Source organism: Aristolochia californica, unplaced genomic scaffold, assembly GCF_029961685.1.
Source record: "Aristolochia californica isolate CCGP_79_NKW_82.1479 unplaced genomic scaffold, dmAriCali1.0.hap1 SCAF_1, whole genome shotgun sequence".
Taxonomy (NCBI): domain Eukaryota; kingdom Viridiplantae; phylum Streptophyta; class Magnoliopsida; order Piperales; family Aristolochiaceae; genus Aristolochia; species Aristolochia californica.
Window position 1 is genome coordinate 46,963,272 of NW_027181770.1, and position 20,388 is coordinate 46,983,659.

Here is a 20,388-nt window from a genome sequence, read left to right on the forward strand (position 1 = left end):
TATATTAATATACTAATTAATGAAATACTATATTATATTAATTAATGATTACAATTTATTATAAAATAATATAATAATTACATGTGACTATAATAAATTATAAAAAATAAATAAAAAAAGTAAACAATGACAAAAGCGAATATAATAAATAAATTAATTAATATTTTAATAACAAAAGATATATTTTAAAAATTAAAAATCACTAATTTAATACAGTAATAAAAATAAAAAAAATAAATAAATATATTATTTTATCAATAACACAATATATATTTTTACGTATTATTAATTATTAATATATTGCCACAAAATTTAAAACCATTGGTGTGTCAATGCATGACTAACTCCAGTGTCCGGGAATTGTGGTCCAAATCTATGATGATGCTTCAGGCAGGGTTCTCAACCGGGTGGAATCTGATCATTGGCCGATTCTCCTTTCTACATCTTTTGGTAGATAGGGTCCTGCCCCCTTCCGCTTTGAAAACTCTTCGTTACTTGAGGCGAATTTTGATCACCTCCTTGCTGATTGGTGGTCCGAGTTTATCGATGGTCATCGTGCGGATTGGGACCTCCCTCAGAAACTTAAGCTTCTCAAAGGTAAGCTGAAGTCCTGGGCTTCCTACCTGAAATTCTCCCTTGGTGCAGAAATTTTTTCTCTCACTTCCTAGATTGATGTCCTTGATCAAGTTGAACAACAAAGGTACCTATCCGATATTGAATTTTCTTCTCGCACTGCTCTTTAGGCTCGTCTTTTTACTCTTCTCCACTCGGAGAAAGTGAGATGGAAGCAACACGCCTGCTTTAGATGGCTGAAAGAGGGAGATGCCAATACAAAATTTTTTCATGCCAGCGCCTCGGCGAGGAGGACTAACCGAATTACCTCATTGTGTGTAGACAATGAGGTAATCTCTTACAAATCCTCTATTACTGATTCTTTGATCAAATTTTATGCAAATCTTTATTCAGAGGAGTGCCCTCATCGTCCTAAGCTCCAACACCTCAACTTTGCCAAAATCTCCAGTGCCGCCGCCTCCCTGATTGTGCTTCCTTTCTCTGAGTTTGAAATTGAGAAGGCTGTCCTTGGTTTGACCTGTGACCGTGCGCCTGGTCCGGATGGGTTTAACGGGGATTTCTATCATAGAGCTTGGCCCAATATTAAGCAGGACATACACAATATGGTTCAAGGTTTTCACAAGAATGGCATCACCTTTAGAAGTATGGAGGCGTCTTTTATGCCTTAGTTCCGAAGACAGACAATGTTGAGCAGTCAGGTGATTTTCGGCCCATAAGTCTCATCTCTAGCTCTTACAAAATTATTGCTTGGCTCCTCGCTCGGCGATTGAAGTCCCTCCTGCCCTTGGTCATCTACAATGGTCTAGGTGCTTTCCTAAGGGGGAGGAACATCCTTGACTCTTCCATGGCGGCTCACGAGCTCTTCGATCATTTCTCCCACTCTAGTTGCCCTCGGTTTGCCTTGAAGCTTGATCTTAAGAAGGCATTTGACAGGGTTAACTGAGATCTCTTAGATGACCTTCTGGGTCAAATGGGCTTCGGTGATCGTTGGAGGGGTTGGATTAGATCATGTGTCTCATCGGCCTCTTTGTCCCTCCTTCTCAATGGGATTGCTTGTGGCTTTTTTAAGGGCTCCAGGGGTATTCGACAAGGGGATCTGCTTTCCCCTCTTCTATTCAATATTGTGGTTGAGCTTCTATCGGCCATGACTTATCGGGCTAGAGAGGTTGGTTGGCTTGGGCTGATTAGCAGTTGTGAGGCTTTTGACATTCTCCTTCTCCAATATGTGGACGATACCTTATTGTTTGGGGTCGGATCCTTGGACTATATTGTGAAGATCAATGCTTTATTGGGGCTTTTTGAGACTGTATCGGGCCAGTAAGTCAATTGGCAGAAAACATCTCTGTTAGGGTTTAATCAACATAGACAAACTCCGATCTATGGTGGATTTCTTGGGCTGTTCTATATCTACCATCCCCACCATAGACCTCGGTCTCCCTCTCTTTACATCCCGTATCAGCAAGGATTTATGGACCCTGATTATTGAGAGATTGGATCGCCGATTGGCTACTGGGAGGGGTCGTTTCCTATCCAAAGTTGGGAGGCTTACTTTGCTTAAATCTTGTTTGGCTGGAATCCCACTCGTTCATGCATTGCCCCACCTCGATATGTAATCAGATTGATGGCATGATGAGAAGATTCCTTTGGCGTGGCACCACTACTGAGTTTAAGTACCATCTAGTGAGATGGTCAGATGTTTGCACTCCCAAATCTAGGGGAGGTCTGGATATTAGGTTCTCCAAGGACATGAATCCCTCCTCAAGTGGATTTGGAAATTCAACACTGCAGGCAACAATCTATGGAGACCAATGGTTGCATCCAAGCTTAATCGGCATTAGTTCTGGTGGACCTCGGGAGGGAGGAGAGCTTCTCTATCTCCTATTTGGAGCGCTATCTTTCCTTTCCTTCCGTTGTTCCACTCGGGCATCTGTTTTCACGTTGGGAATGGTCACTCGATCCGCTTCTGGGAAGACTGGTGGGTTAGCTTTGGGCATCTAAAGGGCTCATTTGGCAATATTTAGCGGGCCTCCACACAGTGCGACATGTTGGTTGCGGATGCCTGGAGGCTGGATAGTTGGGATCTCCGATTACGTAGAGGATTGGATGACGTAGATGCCTTGCTCTCTTGTCGGCTCCTTGAGGTGATTTTTGACTCTAGGCCTCGTGGATCTTTGGAAGACTCGATGATTTGGTGGCCGAAGGCGAGTGGTACTTTCTCGGTCTCTTCTGCCTACAGGGGTTGGACTTCAGCTACTCCAAGCATGAGGTTGAATATATTTGGCGTCTCTCCGCTCCCCCGAAGATCAAATTCTTCCTTTAAGAGTGCCGGGTTCAACAAAATACTCACTATTGTCAACCTCCATCGTTGTGGCAATCTCACTATTTGCACCTCTTGCCCCCTATGTGGTTTGGAGGAGGAGACCTCTTAGCAGCTATTTTCTACCTGCCCTTACTCTTGGTCTATTTGGATGAGCATCCTCAACTGGTTCGGTTTCTAGCTTTGCCTGCCAGAGGACATACTTGCGATTGGGCGGTTGCTCCTTGGGATTCCCCTCCCTAAATTGGGGAAGCTGATCATCTCTGCCTACATTGCTTTCATCACATGGGGCATCTGAATGGAACGCAACAACAAGCGTTTTAATGCTAAGCATCTCCTTCGTGGCCGGGTTATCTCCTCTATTACTGGCCACATCTCTCCTTGGCTCCACTCCAGGAAGGAGTTCTCTACACTCTCTGGGCTCTCGCTTAGGGAAAATTGGAGCACCATTACCCATTTGGGAGTTTCATTGAAGCCTCCAAAAATGCAGGAATGGCACCCCCTTGATTTGGGCTACATCAAGATGAATTTCGATGGCAGCTCCCTTGGCAACCCTGGTTTGGCTGGCTATGGTGGGGCCTTCCATGCTTCGGTCGGTACCCAGCTTTTGTCCTATTCTGGTCCCACGGGCATTGCGGACTCCACTGCTGCTGAGCTTTAGGCCCTCCTCAGAGGCCTCATCCTCTTTCGTGAGCATTTCTTTCGGCCACTCCGCATTGAGGGAGACTCCGCGGTGATCATCTGATGGTTCTCCTCTCCCTCTCCCCCACCATGGCATCACTGGGATGTTTACCATTCTATTTTAGACATTCTCCCCTTTATTACCTGTATTTGGTCCCATGTTCCCCGTTCCAAATTCTGTTGCAGACGGTTGTGCTAAGCAGAGGAGGGAGGCCCCTCTTGTAAGGAGGAAGCCTGCCTAATCTTGTTCTGTTTTTGTTTTAATGAAATCATCACCTTCTCAAAAAAAAAAAAATGTACACTTCTTCAATGTCCATATAAAATTGCAACCACTTTCTCTTGTCTTCGAACAAATTGAAAATGATTAGAATGATTTCTATTGAAACCAAAAGCCTCTATAGCTCTGTTGAACTTTTTAAGCCACACACTGGGGCTTTGCTTCAGACCATAAATGGACTTTTTTCCACTTGCCTCTAAGTAAAAAATCTAAGAGGTTGATGCATGTACACTTCTTCAATGTCCATATAAAATTGTATTTTTTTAATGTTTATGTTAGAATTGTAATTTAGAGTTTACTTAGTTTTGCTTATTTCTAGGAAAGTTGTTTCCTATGATAAGTAGTTTCCTACCGTTTATGGTTTTTTTTTTTATGGAATGTGTGAATATTATAAACAAAGAGAAGAAATACAACCTGTAGAGAGGGGCCACGCACCACAATAAGGCTTTGGAGGGAGGATCCCCATTTAGTGTGAGAGTCCGCCAAATGGTTGGCAAAGCTAGGGGTGTGGGTCTATATACAATTCAGGTAAGAAGATATATTACAAATTTCAAAGAAAGCATTTGAGTGCTGCTGGGGTGGGGGGGGGGGGGGGGGGGGTTCTTCTTAGCACACCAGTCAATGACAACTTTGGAGTCACCTTCAATGATAAGTGGCCTGGAGAATCGATCTTGGAAATCTTGAGGCCCTAGAGCCGCCCAACAAGCTCAATGGCAGTGGAATTGAAGATACCCAAAGGACAGGGAGAAGAGGAGATTGCTATTTTCATTGTCATTTTTGTTTTTGAAGAGAGTGTGCGTATTGATAAAAAAGAAAACGTACAAACAAACCTAGGAACGGGGGCCTACCTCCACAACAAGGCGTTGGAGTGAAATGTCCGCTTTGGCTTGGGCGTTTGCCAAGTGATTAGCAGAGCGGGGAATGTATTTCCAATTACAGTTTAAAAGAGAAAATAAATTACATAATTCCAAAAACATATCCCAGTGACGCCACGGGAGCTTGATGGAATTCGCGCACCAGCTGATGACCACCTTTGAGTCGCCTTCAATGCAGAGAGGACCCAAGAGGTGACTTGAGAAGATTTTGATACCATGTAACAAACCCGAAAGTTTCGCTGTTGTAGAGTCAGAGTTGCCAAGAGGGCCTGCATAGGAAAAGAGGAGGTCGCCATTTGCATTGTGGATAACACCACTGAAACCCGCCATTTTCATTTTGAATTGCTCTGCCAAATCTGATGGACCCAGGGCAGCCAAAAGCACTCCAATCGAAGTTAAGCTTGAAGTGACCAGGAGGGGAGGGGACCACATTGTCATATTTGGGGCGCAAGAGGGCCCGACCATGGCAGCAATCAGGTGCCAGTTTTTGCAGAAATCAAAACTATTGAGGTGGAGGAATTCTTTCTTTGTGAGGAGCCAGGCAAAGACCTGGACAGCGATGCACTCATCAAGCACCTTGATAGGAGAGGATTTGAACTGGAATTTCCTTTTATTTCTCTCTTTCCAGAGAGCCTAAGGGATGTGATCCGCACAGCTAGAGATAAGCATTTTTCCAAGCTTAGGAAGCCGAGAGTTGGTGATGGATTAGATCATAGATGGCAGGCTATGGGGAACACAATATTGCACGCCAACCTTGTTGAGGAGGTTGGCCCAAATGGCTTGGGCAAAATGGCAGTGGAGAAGGACGTGTGGCGGATTCTGGGGTGCTGCGACAGAGGGGACAAATTGGATCCAAAACATGAGTTCCTTGCCTGATGAGTGCATCGGAGGTGAGGATTTTGCTTCTACAGGCACACCAAGTAAAGAAGTTGGCACGAGAAGGGACAAGAAGAGACTAGGCCAGAGCAGTATGGTGGTGAGGCTGAGAGGTGTTGGGGCCATGTAGTAGATTGTAAGCTGAAGCCATAGTGAAGGAACCTTTAGGGCAAGGGGTCCAAATAAGAGTGTCCGGGATGTGTCCGCGGATTTTAACATTAGCAAGATAGGAGAAGAGGTTGGAGGCCATCAAAACTTCAAAATCAGTGAGGGCTCTACGGAGATTGAGGTTCCATCCGCCAGGACAAGACCCGATGTCCGCAATGGAAGCATGGGGGAGGCATGAGAGGCTCGAGATGGGAGCTGAAATTTTTGTCCAATGGCTTGTCCCCCAACCACCAATTCGTCCAAAATTTTGTAAGGTGCCCATTCCCCGGGTAACTCTTAATAGCCTCTGAGAATTTGGGAAGTGGGAGGGAGATTCTTCACCAGATAGGCGACAACTTATAACGCCGACTACCATCAATCCACCAACCAACCATCTTATTGGCTTTGGTAGCGACCAGGGCTCTCCAGATCAGATTAGGAGATGAGTTAAATTGCTAGATCCATTTGATGAGGTAAGCAGAGTTGGTATTTGCAATGTTTCTTATGCCAAGCTCACCGAGATGCATAGGTTGGCAAATGTTAGACCACTTAATGAGATGATATTTCTTTTGCCCATTGGGCCCACCCCAAAGAAAATGCCACTTGAGGCATTCTAATCGATTTCTGACAGAGGCAGGGCAATGAAAGAGGGAAAGGAAATAACTGCGAATACCGTGGAGGCAAGATTTGGTGAGGGTGAGTTTGCCAGTGCCAGACGACCTTCCATACGCTCAATCATAGGGTGCCAGCTATGCTTGGTGGGGGTGCCGAATGTCAGGGGTAAGCCAAGGTAGGTGCTGGGGAGGTTAGCGGTTTTACAACCAACATAATCAGCCATTACAACAAGGGCATTCTGATCCACATTGAAACCGAGATGGAAGACTTGGCCCAACTTACTTTTTGGCCAGAGGAGAGTTCGAAGAGATTAAGCAAGGCCTTCAGGTTAATGACTTGATCCATTGTGCCTTCACCAAAAAGGATAGTGTCATCTGCATATTGGAGAATGACAATATCCTGGTTTGGGTCAGTAGATATGGGGTTGAGCCATCTAGTACTTTTTGCATGCTGAACCATAGCAGAGAGGTACTCTACAATGAGGGTGAAAAGAAAGGGGGACAACGGGTCGCCCTGTCCGATCACCCGGGATCCACAGAAGTGCCCGCAAGATTTTTTGTTGACCAACAAGGAGTAAGAAACATTGGAGATGCAACTATGCATCCAAAAAGGCCAGCGAGTACCGTATCCCAATTGACCAAAAAGGTGGTCAAGCAGCTTCCAGTTAACTGATCAAACGCCTTTTCAAAGTCAAGTTTTATGACATCCTCCTCTTCAACATCTATAGCTCAACCCACACATCCTACTGCTACTCTTACCAGTTCATGTACTTCCATCTTATACATGTCCTTCATCCACCTGGGTCATTGACTCAGATCCTTCCACTCATATTTCAAGTATGTCTTCCTTATTCAGTGACTTGATGGAATCTTCTGTTGTTAAACATGTCACACTCACTAATGGGTTAGAGAAGACAAGAAAGAAGGATAAATCCAAATATGGCGTTATGCGGAGCAACGGGCAATGGGATTCCCTTGGCGAATCTTCTGTTCACCTCCCCTGTGCATCCCATCTCCGCTTCTCAGCCACTCCCAAAGACACCACTCATTCCTCCTGCAACACCTTTCGATGACGAGATCAACGGTGGAAATGCTCTTCATCAGAAGTAGTGACGCAGCGGCTCGAGGATAATCGACGACTTGGAAGATGACAACCTTGGTTGGTAGACTGTCACCAGCCAAGCTACACGAAGAAGGCTTCAAAAGACCTTTCTAGGAAACCCCGTGTCTTTCACCTTCAGATATGGGAAGAGACACACCACAGTTCGCCAAACCCAAGAACGCTTGGGTCGGGCCATCCACATCCTATCAAGGATGGGCAGCAGGCAGTCGTTTATCACTATCCTGACTATTGCTGGAGAGACTCCTTCATCAAGCTCTTTGACACAGTCCTTTCTGGCACTTCAGGGCGTAGCAGCACCAAGGAACTCTGGACTGGGGACTTTGTCTTCTACCTCACCACCCAACCCCACCATGACAGTCTGGAATGCAGGATTACACAATGCCTTCGTGGATCCGTCATGGGAATCCTTTTTGTCCCCCAGCTCACCAATTCAAACTTTGGTTGGGATGCTTTCCGCAGTTGCCTTCTTCAGCTCCTGCCTTTGGCCCCTCCAGCATTGCCTGATACACAACATACCTACCCATCTTCAACCAGCCACCAGCTTCCCTGTTCTAGCAAAGAACAGCTGGCAACCCCACCCCACCTCCAAGCCAGACCACAAAACACTCACGCCAGTTACCCACCCCACTCATCGAACATTGCCCCGTTTTCATCTCCCTCACCCTCCCTGCTCAGGCTCTTACCGAGGGACATAAATGACTTGCCACTGCTGCCTTGGCCCTTGCCCACCCACATATTTCCTCTGGCCATCTCATCTCCAACTGGTTCTCCACTCACCTACACCTCAATTACACCCCTCTCATCTCCCATGCCACTGGGCGCCTTTGGATAATCTACTTCGAAAACCTGGAGGATAGATCCTCAGCCAAAGAAACTCTCTCACCCATCATCACCTGTGAGTGGCCTTATGGACTGGCCTTCTACCCACACCAATTTCTCCCTTGGTCAATGGATCACCTTCAAAGGGTTACCGGTGGAATTCTGGTGCTGGCACACCCTGGAGAGCATTGCCAGTATCTTTGGCACCCTCCTGTTTACTGACGACAATACTGCAACAATGGCCGAGCTGGAGCACGCCAAACTCTTCATTCTACCTATCCAATCCTTGTCTGCCCCCAACTCGACCTCTGGACCCGCATCTTTCTTGGTACATCTCTCCTTCCGCACCATGGATGCCTTCCATTGCCCTCAACTTTCAAGCTAACCAACCCAGTACTCCCCTCTCGGCTTTCAACTCACTCCCGAGTGCAACCGAGTTCACTCAATTGCCCATTGATTCCCGCCACCATTCAAAATTTGAACCACTCCCACCTACCCCTCTACTGCCCAGACAGGAAGCCAGCCACCTTGTCAGAGATTCTCCCACCTAACCCTCCTGCTCTGTCAGAACCATTTGAATCACTGACATTGCCCCCCTACCAGCTCCTGCCCCCTTCTCGATTAACTCGGACAACGACCTCGCCCTGACCGTCTACCAAGCCCTCTCTGACAGCTTCAGAAATCACTTCAGACCTCAGGCCAGTCAATCAGATAACCCCAATCCTTTGACTCTAAACCCGAACCTAGACCTATCCCTATTGCACATCATTGACCGCTTACATGAATCCATCGCAAATCCGTCTGCCCCCTCCAGCGACTATCTCCCTCCCAACACTTGGCAACCGCCAACTACCCAACTACCCAACTACCCAACCATACCCGTCTCCAGCCCACCACCGCCCACAAGTACAACAAAGACAAATGAAACCAAATGATGGAACTTGCTGGAAAATTTGGTGCTGTCTACTCTGGCCAACTACTTGGAACTGAGGAGACTGCAGAATTCCCCTGATCGCCTCCTCAATGTTCATTCTCTCCTGGAACATCAGGGGAATCGGCTTGCGCTCCAAGCAAGCAATCGTCCGGAAGATTTTTGCTGATTGCAAGCCCTTTTATTGCAATCCTTCAGGAGACCAAAGCGCAATCCTTGGACAGCATTGTCGTCAATGACCTCTGGTTCTCCTCTGATTTTGACTGGACTGCCATCAATGCAATTGGTCACACTAGTGGCCTTCTTATCATTTGAAACCCCAATCTTGTCAAGGTCCTCCGCTCGGTTCCGGCAGCGCACTCTATTGGTCTTCAGATTCGTGATCGCTACTCCGGGCTTACCTGGGCCATTGTTGGTGTATATGGCCCCACTAGATACCGTGATTGGATTGGTTTTTGGGACAAGCTGCTTGTCCTGCTGCATCTCTTGGATTTTGGTCAGCAACTTTAACGCCATTCGGCTCTGCAGTGCAAAATTCATCCCCCCCACACCCTACCAACAGAACGTTGTCCATGAGTGCTTTTGTTGACTTCATTGGTCCATGAGTGCTTTTGTTGACTTCATTGGCAGCTGTGACCTGGAGGAGATCCCCCTTTCTGAAAAGGCATTCATCAAGTCTAACAGGCAACAACCACCAATCCTCTCTAAACTCGATTGGTTCCTTGCCAATCCAGGCTGGCTCCAACTCCATGGAAACACTTTTGGTCGAGTCCTTACCCGCGCTTTTCAGACCACTGGCCCATTCTCGTTGATATGATGTTCCAGCCTTGGAGTCGCGTGCCTTTTTGGTTTGATAATTGCTGGCTTCGGGATCCTGACTTTGATTCCAACTTTGTGGATTGGTGGTAGGACCTTCTGCCCAATCCCAACCCTGGCTGGACTTTCCCTTTGAAGTTGAAGATGCTTAAGACCAAGCTCCGTTTCTGGTCCTCTTGCCTCTGGTCTGCTGCTGCTGCCTAGAAGAGTTCTCTTCTCAATCGAATATCTGAGCTTGATCACATTGAGGAACAAAGGTCTCTTCCCCCCCGAACTCTCGGTCCGCAATAATCTCACTCATGATTTTCAATCTTTATCTTACAACAAAACTATCATTTGGAAACAAAGTGCCAGGTTTTGCTGGGTAATCGATGGAGATGGAAACACCAAATTCTTCCACTCCATCGCCTCAGCCAGACGGAGAGCTAACCGAATTACCTCCCTCAATATTGTAGATCAGGTGGGTTCGGATAGGCTCTCCATTACTAACGCAATTGTGAGATTCTTCACAGATTTATATACCAAGGAGAAGTTCAACCGCCCCTTCTTCTAGTAGCTTAGGTATCACCAGATTAGAGCTCCCTTTCCCAACCTCATAAATTGACCTTGCTGCTCTTGAATTGCCCCTAGACCGTTCCCCGAGGCCTGACGGTTTCAATGGTGAGTTTTATCGTCATTGTTGGACCACTAATCTGGGATGAGATCTACGCTCTTGTCAAGAATTTCCACGTGCCATGGGAGCCTCGTTTATCGCCGTGGTGCCCAAGAGACTTAACGTTGAGCAGCCTCATGACTTTCGACCACTTAGTCTCACCAATACAAGATTGTCGCTGAACATTTGGCTAATAGATTCAGGGATGTCCTCCCCTAGATCATTCATCCCTGCCAGAGCGCCTTCATCCGGGGGTGATACATCCTAGATTCTGCCATGGCCGCACACGAGTTATTTGACTCCTTCATGCATTCCAAGCTTCTCATATTCGCCCTCAAGCTCGACTTCAAGAAGGCTTTTGATAGAGTAAACCGGAAATTCTTTGATCATCTCATTGGGCGCATGTGGTTTGGCACCCGTTGGCGATTTTGGATACGTAGTTGCATATCATCCGCTTCCTACTCCATCTTGGTGAGTGGTGTTTCTTGTGGTCACTTCCAAGGCTCTCGTGGAATCCAGCAAGGGGACCCCCTATCGCCATTCTTCTTCATTGTCATCGCAGGGCACCTCTTCACTATGATCCACCATGCCAAACATATTGATTGGTTCTCTCCTATCTTTTGTTACCTGGACCAAGATATTGCAATCCTTTAGTATGCCGATGACACACTGATATTTGGGGAGGGCTCTATGGACCAAATTATAAAACTTAAAGCTCTCCTTGGCTTGTTGGAGATCTCTTCGGGCAAAAAAATTAGTTGGACCAAATCTTCCATCGCTGGATACAATGTTGATCCTAGCGTTCTCTGTTCCATGGTAGACTATCTTGGCTATGAAGTTGCCAACCTGCCCAGGATGTACCTCTGCCTCCCCTTGCTAGGCTGCTCTCTGAACAAGCACTGTTGGAGCCCGGTCACTGAAAAGATGGAACTCCGCCTTGCCACTTGGTGGGGCAAATTTCTTTCCAAGGCTAGCAAGCTCACTCTCAACAAGTGTTGCCTACATGGCATCCCGAGTTACTTCCTCTTCCTATTCTCATGTCAGTTGCTATTGCTAATCGCATGGAATTCTTGAAGCGAAGATTCCTTGTGGGAAGCTCAAATGGCGAACGTAAATATCACTTGGTTCGATGGGCTGAAGTGTGTCAGCCCCTCCACCTTGGCGGGCTTGGCACTATGTTACGGTCCCATATCTCACACAACGATTCGCAGGGGAGAAGGATGAAGGAAGAAGAAAATCAAGCCGAAGGGAAGCTTGAGGCCCTAGGTTCGTTGAGGAGAATTGCACACCCCTAAGCTTGTTTAGGAGAACTCAAAATCCTTTGTTTAACTTAAAATCAAGACTTCTTTTTTCATTCCTTTCACCCCTTAAGTAGGGTTCACACTAACAATGGTTCAAGAGAAAGAATTACAATAATGCCCCTACAACATACTAACTCATCAATTGAAATAAAACTGGAGTAAAAGCAAATTGAAAGAAAAGCAATTAACTGAATAACTCATTGACTCAGCCACGACGTCACTGAGTCACTCGGTCTGCTATTGAGTCCATAACATCACTCTCCCCCTGGAGAAAGAGCTTGTCCTCAAGCTCGAAGGCAGGGTAAGCTTGGCGGAATGTCTCCACATCTTCCCAGGTGGTAGCCGCTTTATCTGTGTCAGCCCATTGGACGAGGAGCTCCCACCTGTTGTGAAATTGTCGGGCTTGCAAAACTGTGGCTGGAGAGAGGATAACGCACCCCTCTATCACTGGAGTTAAGAATGGAAGTGGAGGTCGCGCTGTACCCATGAAGGGTTTATCTGAAGCTGCTGCTGGTTCTGTGGTGGTCAACTGGACTAGAATCTCCCACTAGGCATTAATAAGCTGGGCATGCAATACAGAGGCTGGAGAAAGGTACTGGTCATCACGTTGCAATTTTTCAGAGGATGATTTGGTCTGAGTGAGCCGCTGCTGCTGTCTCTTTACCGCTTGAAACTCTGCCTTCATGTCAGGACACATAACGGATTTTGATGAAGAAGACATACTCACTCCATCTCGATAGGCAGCAGAAGGCATTGGTTCCGAATGAATACAAGGCATGTTAGTTTCGATCCTGTGAAGAGGGTCTTTGAGTGAAGAAATAGCTTCAGATGCATGCATGCCATGCAAATCTAGCTGCCATTGGTCATGTTTATTCTTCTGAATACATAAAATTTCTGTAGCTGCTTGTCCATTCAACGCCTCCGCAACTAACAAGTCCTCTCGGGCTTTTAGGGAAAGCTGCTTAGCAGAAAGTGATCACCTCTTATATAGACATGATTAGCATCTCGAGAGTGTTGGGTTGCTGACCTCATCATCCCCAGTGCATCATTCCGAAGATTCTCCATTGCTTTCAAAAGCTCAGAGGCCTGGTCCTCACTATTAGTGACAATTGACAAAATGTCCTCAAGTAGACATCTCCCTGCCCTGTGGTATAGCTTATTTAGCTTTTCAACAGTTGGAATAATATTCCTGTATGGAAGGTTAGCGATTAAGGAGACCTCGTTCTTGAATTCTATACTGCCTTGAAGCTCTGCCTTGGCAATAGCATCCCTCGGATACAGTAGCTCATGATGCTGCTTCTGCACCCGAAGTTCTGGATTGTGAATATCGTGACTAATTTCAAGTAGCAACAACGAAGGGAACCTCACAAGCATCACAAACAGCTGCACCTCTGACCTATTTTGTGAAGTGGGATCTGTCACAGCCCCAGCAAGGGCACCAGCAGCTACAAGTGCAGATACCATTTTTCTCCCTTCCAAATCTCGCAGCCGAATGAAGGGTAGTCCAGCCATTGATGTCACAGAAGTTTATACCAACTCCCGAACTTAAAATTGGACTTAAGGCCCACTCGTAATCCAAAGCAGCTATCCTAAGGAACTATCTGTTACCCCATCACCATCTTGGACTTTTGATAAAGCCCAGCTCTGCAACTTATCCTTTAGTAGTTCTTCCACCATCCATTCCAATGTCTGGATTGAGGTTGCATTGCCAACAATAAGTGCCTCTATGATATGGCCCCATGGATCATCAGCAATTCTCCACTTTGTAAAAAATTCAGTTCCAGAAACAATTTCATGCACACGACTGTCCACCACAATTGATGTGCACCCGGCTGTTGTTCTAATGCCTCGGCCTTCCATCATACTCCTGATATTCACTGCATCTGCCCACCTTCCTAAACCGGCATATACCTTGAATAAGAGTACATAAGCTCCATCCTTTAGTGGCTCTAGAAGAAGATGTTTAGGTGCCTTTTCAGCCAAAGCAACATCATTATGAACCTTGGAGGCCCCCAATATGCAGTTACCATCACTGAGAGCATTCCATGCTGGTAGAACTTTCTGGTCCATGCTGTCAAATACAGAATGAGCAGACTTGATTGCTCCACATTTGGCATGTCAACTAAGGCCACTGCCAACTTGCTACTCACAGGAATATTGTTGCTATTAACCAAGTCATGAATCGACTGACCAATATCTAACACCTGCAAGTGGGCACAAGCTGGGAGGACTGAAACAACAGCAACACCATCTAGCTTAACACCGGCAGACCCCACTTTCTTGAAGAACCCAATAGCCTCTTCAGGTTGCCTGCTCTGGGCAAACCTTGCAATCATACTAGTCCAATAAACAACACTTTTTTCAGGCATTTCATCGAACAGCTGCAATTCCTTGTCCATTGCCCATATCTTTGCATAACCTTCGATAGCATTTGTGTCACTGTAGTTCAAAACACCGCATATACATTGACCAGATATATGGTAAGTTTGTCCTGTTCCCTTTCAGCTAAGAAGCTGATCCCTGTTTCCTTCCCCAAAATTATAGTGTATTCAACAAATTGAACCAAGGGAATAGCCAATATGCTATCGTTGAAAATAGGTTTAAGCCAGTGAACTAACATAGCTAATCTTAAAGGGTTAGGAAGGTCTTCAGCAACAATGTTGAAGAGGTGAGGGGAAATTGGGTGTCCCTTTGGTAGGTCTCTTGAGGTACCAAGGTATCCACACCCCCACCCCCATTAATCAATACAGAGTACCGGGCTGATAATATGCATCTATTGATCCAAAGTCTCCATTTCTCCCCAAATTCCATGAGGTAAAGCATAGAATCTAAAAATTGCCAATTCACACTCAAATGCCTTGTCCAAATTTAGCTTTAGAATGATCATAGATCTTGTGTCTCTGTTGAAGCAATCTATAGCTTCATGAATGACCATGGCCACGTCAAGGATGATCTGTCCCTTGATGAAGGAGCACTGGTCATTGCTGGTAATGTGGTCCATGACTTGCTACAGCTGATTGGGAAGGATTCTTGATTTTACAAGCCCCGGATAATAGGCTAGCCAGTCGGAAGTCCGTGACATTTTCAGTGTTCTCCTTTTTTGGAATAAGAGTAACAAAGGAAGCTCCAAGATCTTGATAAGATATTCCCTTCTAAGAATGTCCTCCGTCATTGTCTGGATGTCGTTGGTTAAGAAGGCCCAAGCAGCTCTGAATAGGGAGAGGGAGAGGGAGAGAGAGGGCGAGATTTTGAATAAAATTTTTTTTATGCAGTCTTCAGCTGGCTTAAGTAGGAAGAAGAAAGAAATCAGTGGTGGACAGAGCAGAACCTTGAATGATCTGACTAAACTACTCTTGATTACTAAAATAATCTCAATGATACTGCATTACTTGACAAATATCCTATAATGCTTTAAACTCGTTGCTATGGCATGTACCTTCCCTTCTTTTATGATATATTTCTAAAATACTGTTATTTCACTACTTATTTGAATTTTTTTGAACTTCAGACTCTACCACGGTGATCCAGTGTTGAATCCTCTTACTCCTTGGGATAGACCACCTTTAAAGAACATCTTTTGTATATATGGTATGGATTCGAAAACAGAGGTAATGCCATTTCTGCAGATCAAATACATTTATTATTTTTTCTTTTTTGAATGACATCTTCTTGTTTATTTCTTTATTTCAAAAAAAAAAAAAAACACCAATGTCATGTTGTTATTATGAATAATAGTATATGTTTTATTTTTATGAGTAACTTCTTCTTGTTTATTTCTCTATTTCAAACACTGATGTCACGTTGCTATTATGAATAATTCTTAGGTTCTTGCTCCATGTCTAGACTGTACTCGTTCTATTTGTTGACTGATGCTTTACTGTGACATTTGGACATATGATGTTGAGTATTTGAGACATATATCATGGCAATAACCAGTTTTATTGTTTTAGATTAAGGATATGAACAATGAATTGTATGTTCACACCCTTATTCGTCTCTTCTATTTGAGCAATATTTAAACCTGTTACATCCTTTTCTAGAAACTGGCTAATTCTATATTTCTGGCAACTGTTCTGTATCTCCTTATAATGCTTAAACATTTGCATTGTTATGCTGTTCACATTTGCAGATGGCCATCTGTAAATTGTTTTGATGATTCCCCTATAGATGGTATTTTGTGGGAATATGGTATATTAATACCAGAAGCCAAATTGTTTGATAATGCATCTATCATATACACTATCGTGCAATTGCTCTATGTAAAATCATATACACTAACATGCAATTGTCCTATGTAAAATCATATACACTAACATGCAATTGTCCTATGTAAATGGGAGTAACTGCCTAAATAATTAACCTGTCAGATAGAAAACTGAGGATCACCAATATTAGATGCAAGTGTGGGTGTCAGAATTTGGTGCTATATGTCTTCGCCAAAAATGCAAGAGTGCTACAATTTTCTATTCTACATACAGATGCTGTAGTTGATTTCACAGGTGGTTGTGCGAAACTGTGATATCACTTTCAGGCAATGATCTATCCTCCAATTTTTTGAGTGGTGATTCTTGTTTATCTTTCTCATTTAGAAGTTTGGAAAATATCAGCCCCTGCCTGCTCTTGATTGAAGCTCATTGGGCTGCAAAGGTGCATATTTTTTTCTGGTGCGTACTGAAGGGTAAAATCCTCATATCTGACCAACATGCTAAGAGTGGTTTCCAGCTACCAAACTCCATTCCTTTCTCTATTATCACTTCGCCTCATTGGTCTAGACCACCTTTATTCAGCAATTTGAAAATATTTCATGTTTTGCAGCCATCCTTACTGGTGTTATTAATGAGATTTCCACCTTCATATTCCATAGATTGGAAGAGAGGCTCACAGTTACTGTGGGCTTTTGTAGAACCTTCACTCACACATCTTGCACTAGGTGTAGTGAGATTTAGAAGACAATTAATTGTATTAGCTTCCAAACCAACTTTGAAAGGATACTGGCAACTTCCTGAGTGCAGTTGTTTGAGAAAGTTGGGACATCTATAAGCAGAATCTGCATCCCCATCCTTCTTCACACCTCTTGAGCTCAACTTTGATGAGAATTCAAGGGATAATTTGGGCCCAACTGGTTTGGGTGGTGTAAAAGGTGACCATGATGTCATTTTGCTTGTGTATTCTGTTCCTCTTGGTGTGAGTAGTTCCACAGAAGATGATATTAAAGATCTCATGACTAAGGCTGCAACTTTGCAAGGATTATGCTAGTTGTAGAGGGAGATTCTATTGCTGGTTCTCTGATTCTCACTTGTGTGAGATCCTTGACTGGACCTTATTCAATTATTATAAGTTGCTTGTCTATTGATGGTGCTACCAATGCAACAACTTTCTGTCGTTCTTGCAGCAGAAGCAGCTTACATGTTAAGAAATTGGTTGGCTACTGTTTCGTTTGCATTATGTGATTAACATGGGTCGAGGTTTGGCAATCTCAGATATTTCAATTCCTGGGTCATGTTTGCTGCTAGCTGGTGCTGTTCTCATAAGCTATTGCCACCTCAGTTGGCTTAATGCTTGGCCGTAGCTGCTGCTTTGCAGCACAGGCCATTATCCGTTCCTACAGTATTTTGAAGAGCAACAAACTCAAAGAGTCGAATTCATCAAAAAATTTAGGAGCATCTTGTACAGACTGCTGCATATAAATTTGGAGCTACTTTTCTCTCTTGGGCATGGCAAATGGGCTTGAGTAAAGCTAAGAATTTCCTGATTGTACAGAAGAAAGTAGTTGAGTTCCTGTAAGGAAGAATACTTGTGGGCCATGCTCTACAGAATGATCTCAAGGCTTTGTTATTGAGTCACCCCAAAGAGGAAACGAGAGACACATATCAGCCCTTTCTGTGCAAAGGTGGTGGCAAGAGAGCACCTAAGGACCTTGCAGCTGAATTCTTTGGTGTTCAAGATTCAACAGAAGAAACATTTCTCAATTTAGGATACACGTGCAGCCATACTGATCTACCAGAGACACAAGAAATCTTGGGAAAAAAGTATCAAGCAACAGCTAAGATTCAAGGAAAACATAAGAAAAGTAAATTCAGGAAGAAATCCACTAATTCAGCTCTTCCGTTCCTGAATTAGCCTTCTACTGGTTGCAATACTGCATCTCTGATCCATAATCATGCCTTCTTGCTATCTGGGGTTGAGTTATTTGCTGCAGTCCAGCATCATCTTCTTTATGAAGTTCAGATCACAAGTATTGTCTCCCATTGGATTTATAACCCTAATATGTTTTTTACACTCTCCCTCTATTTTATCTTCCTTTCATCCCCACATAACCCTTTTTATCAGTTACTTTTCTCCTATCATCTTTTTTTACTCTTGTATACCCCTTTGGGCCAACTTCTTGGGCATTGCTTCGGTCGATTCTTCTTTATATATATATGGGTGTTTTAAGTCCATTTAGACTTTTTATTAGTACCCTTAAGGTCTTTTTTTATTGCTGTCCTTTGAGTGACAAACATTACCCCTTTTTTAGTGATTATTATCACTATTTTGTTCAAAAACTTATGAGGTTGATTTTGACTCTTTTTTTATCACCCATCTTTTTTGAGAGTCTGTGTCCGGTTGAGTACTCTGGGACATCTTGATGGAGGAGATAAGATGGTGTCACGTTGAACCTCCTAGCTTGAGGGGGGGGGGGGGGGGGGGGGGCACTTTCCTTACTCTATTGATTTGATGTACGTCTTCGTCTTATTTTCTATACCTGTAAGAATTTGATTTAGAAGCTGATTGCTGCAGTGGTTTGTCTCCTTCTATTCTTTACATGTACGACTTCCATTTTGGATGTTTAGTGCTGCAGTGGTTGCACCTCATTCCGGAATTGAAGTATGAGTGTTGCTATCATCTGAGAAGAAGTAAATTTCGCGTGTTGTGGTGATCAAAGTATCTATGTTAGGGGGAGTAATATGAAGATTTCCCTTTGAAGACCAAAAATCTTTTCCATTACTAGCTGAAGTTACGAACTCTAGCTTGAGGGGAGTATTGAAGAACATGTATGGATGAATCTTGCATGACTCTCATAGCAAGAAATCTCACAAAGTCAGAATTAATATGGTGGAGTCTAAGGGGAGTCTTGTGGGAAGGTCTTATAGAAGAGTTTCAGTTTAAAGGTGTTTTAGTTATGTTAGTCTTCTATTTATGGTTAGTTGTTTAATTGTTCTAGGACTTATTTTTTAGTGTTTCACTTTGGGTATAACTAAGACAAGGTTAGTTTAATTGTAATATGCTTCTACTTGTTTTTTCCATTATAAATAAAGACTCGTTGTTCTCAGTTATAAGCAAGTCAATGAATTATTTTCTTCTCTAGAAATTCAATAATAGAAGAGGATAAGTTGAACCGTTAAAGACAATCACAATAGAAAATTAATGAATACTTTCTTGTAGATGACGGAGGTACCAGGAAGAGAGATAGAGATTGAAACTTGAACCCCCTTTTAGACTTACTGCTTTCATACCATGATACAATCTGTACAACAAAAGTCTTGAAGAAGAAAAGGAGAAGAAAAAAAGAAGATACAGGAAGAAACTAAAAAGGATAAGAGAAATGGACAAGGAGAGATGAAGAAGAAAGGTGCAAGAGACAGCGCCATGCCTATTTTATTATGCTGCTTAATGAAAATTACATGAAAAGGACCAAATTGCCCCTCTGGATTTATTTTACAAATAAAGCTAATTAAAACCGAAAATAACGGAAACAAAAGACACCCAATGACATCCTATGACTTCACCAGAACTAAATAACCTAGAAGGACCACACATACACATAAAAAGACAATAATACCCCTGAACTCCAACACCTCTGTTTCTTCATTTCCTCTTACTTTTCTCTTTTCTTCATCCCTCCCTTTCATTTCAGGGTGCAATTTCGTTATCTTTCCTTTTTGTATTGGAATTGCTTAAAGAGGGGGGGAACTAAAAAAGGAAACATCATTGATAGGTGGTTATTATGTGGTTAAATTTGTGTCAATTTAAAGCATGTTCTCAGATTGGCAAATCATGTATCCAAGACTTGGTTTAATCTGGTGTCTGTAGGTATTGGGATCTTCCCGGGCCATGGATCTCGTCACCCTTCTTCCCTCTCTTCCCTCCAGATTGACTGTTGACGCAGGAAGAGAACCCTTGTTCTTTGAACGTGTAATGGTGGAATCGGAATGGAATGGATTGAGCTTTGAAGGAAGCTCGACCTGGACCTCTGAGGGAGAATCCGACCTGGCTAAAATTACTTTACTCAATGCTTACCCTCCTCCATTCATCTCACGTCCCTATATAGGGAATTAGGGAAAACACGCCAAAGGCCATAAGGTCAACAAATTACAAATAAACCCCTAATGAATTTAATTACAAA

The 20,388-nt window shown here is 43.9% G+C and overlaps 1 protein-coding gene across 3 annotated transcripts in view; it reads left to right on the forward strand.

Moving 5' to 3' along the window:
• Nucleotides 1-20,388, forward strand: part of LOC137959364 (phospholipid--sterol O-acyltransferase) — a 56,197-nt gene that overhangs the window by 12,091 nt on the left and 23,718 nt on the right. For all 3 annotated transcript variants that reach the window (XR_011114066.1, XM_068806764.1, XM_068806770.1), the window contains exon 8: nt 15,511-15,610. Coding sequence is in view for 2 of the 3 variants with exons in the window: in XM_068806764.1 (XP_068662865.1) it covers nt 15,511-15,610 (100 nt within the window). In the remaining variant the exon portion in view is untranslated. The remainder of the gene's footprint in view (nt 1-15,510; nt 15,611-20,388) is intronic.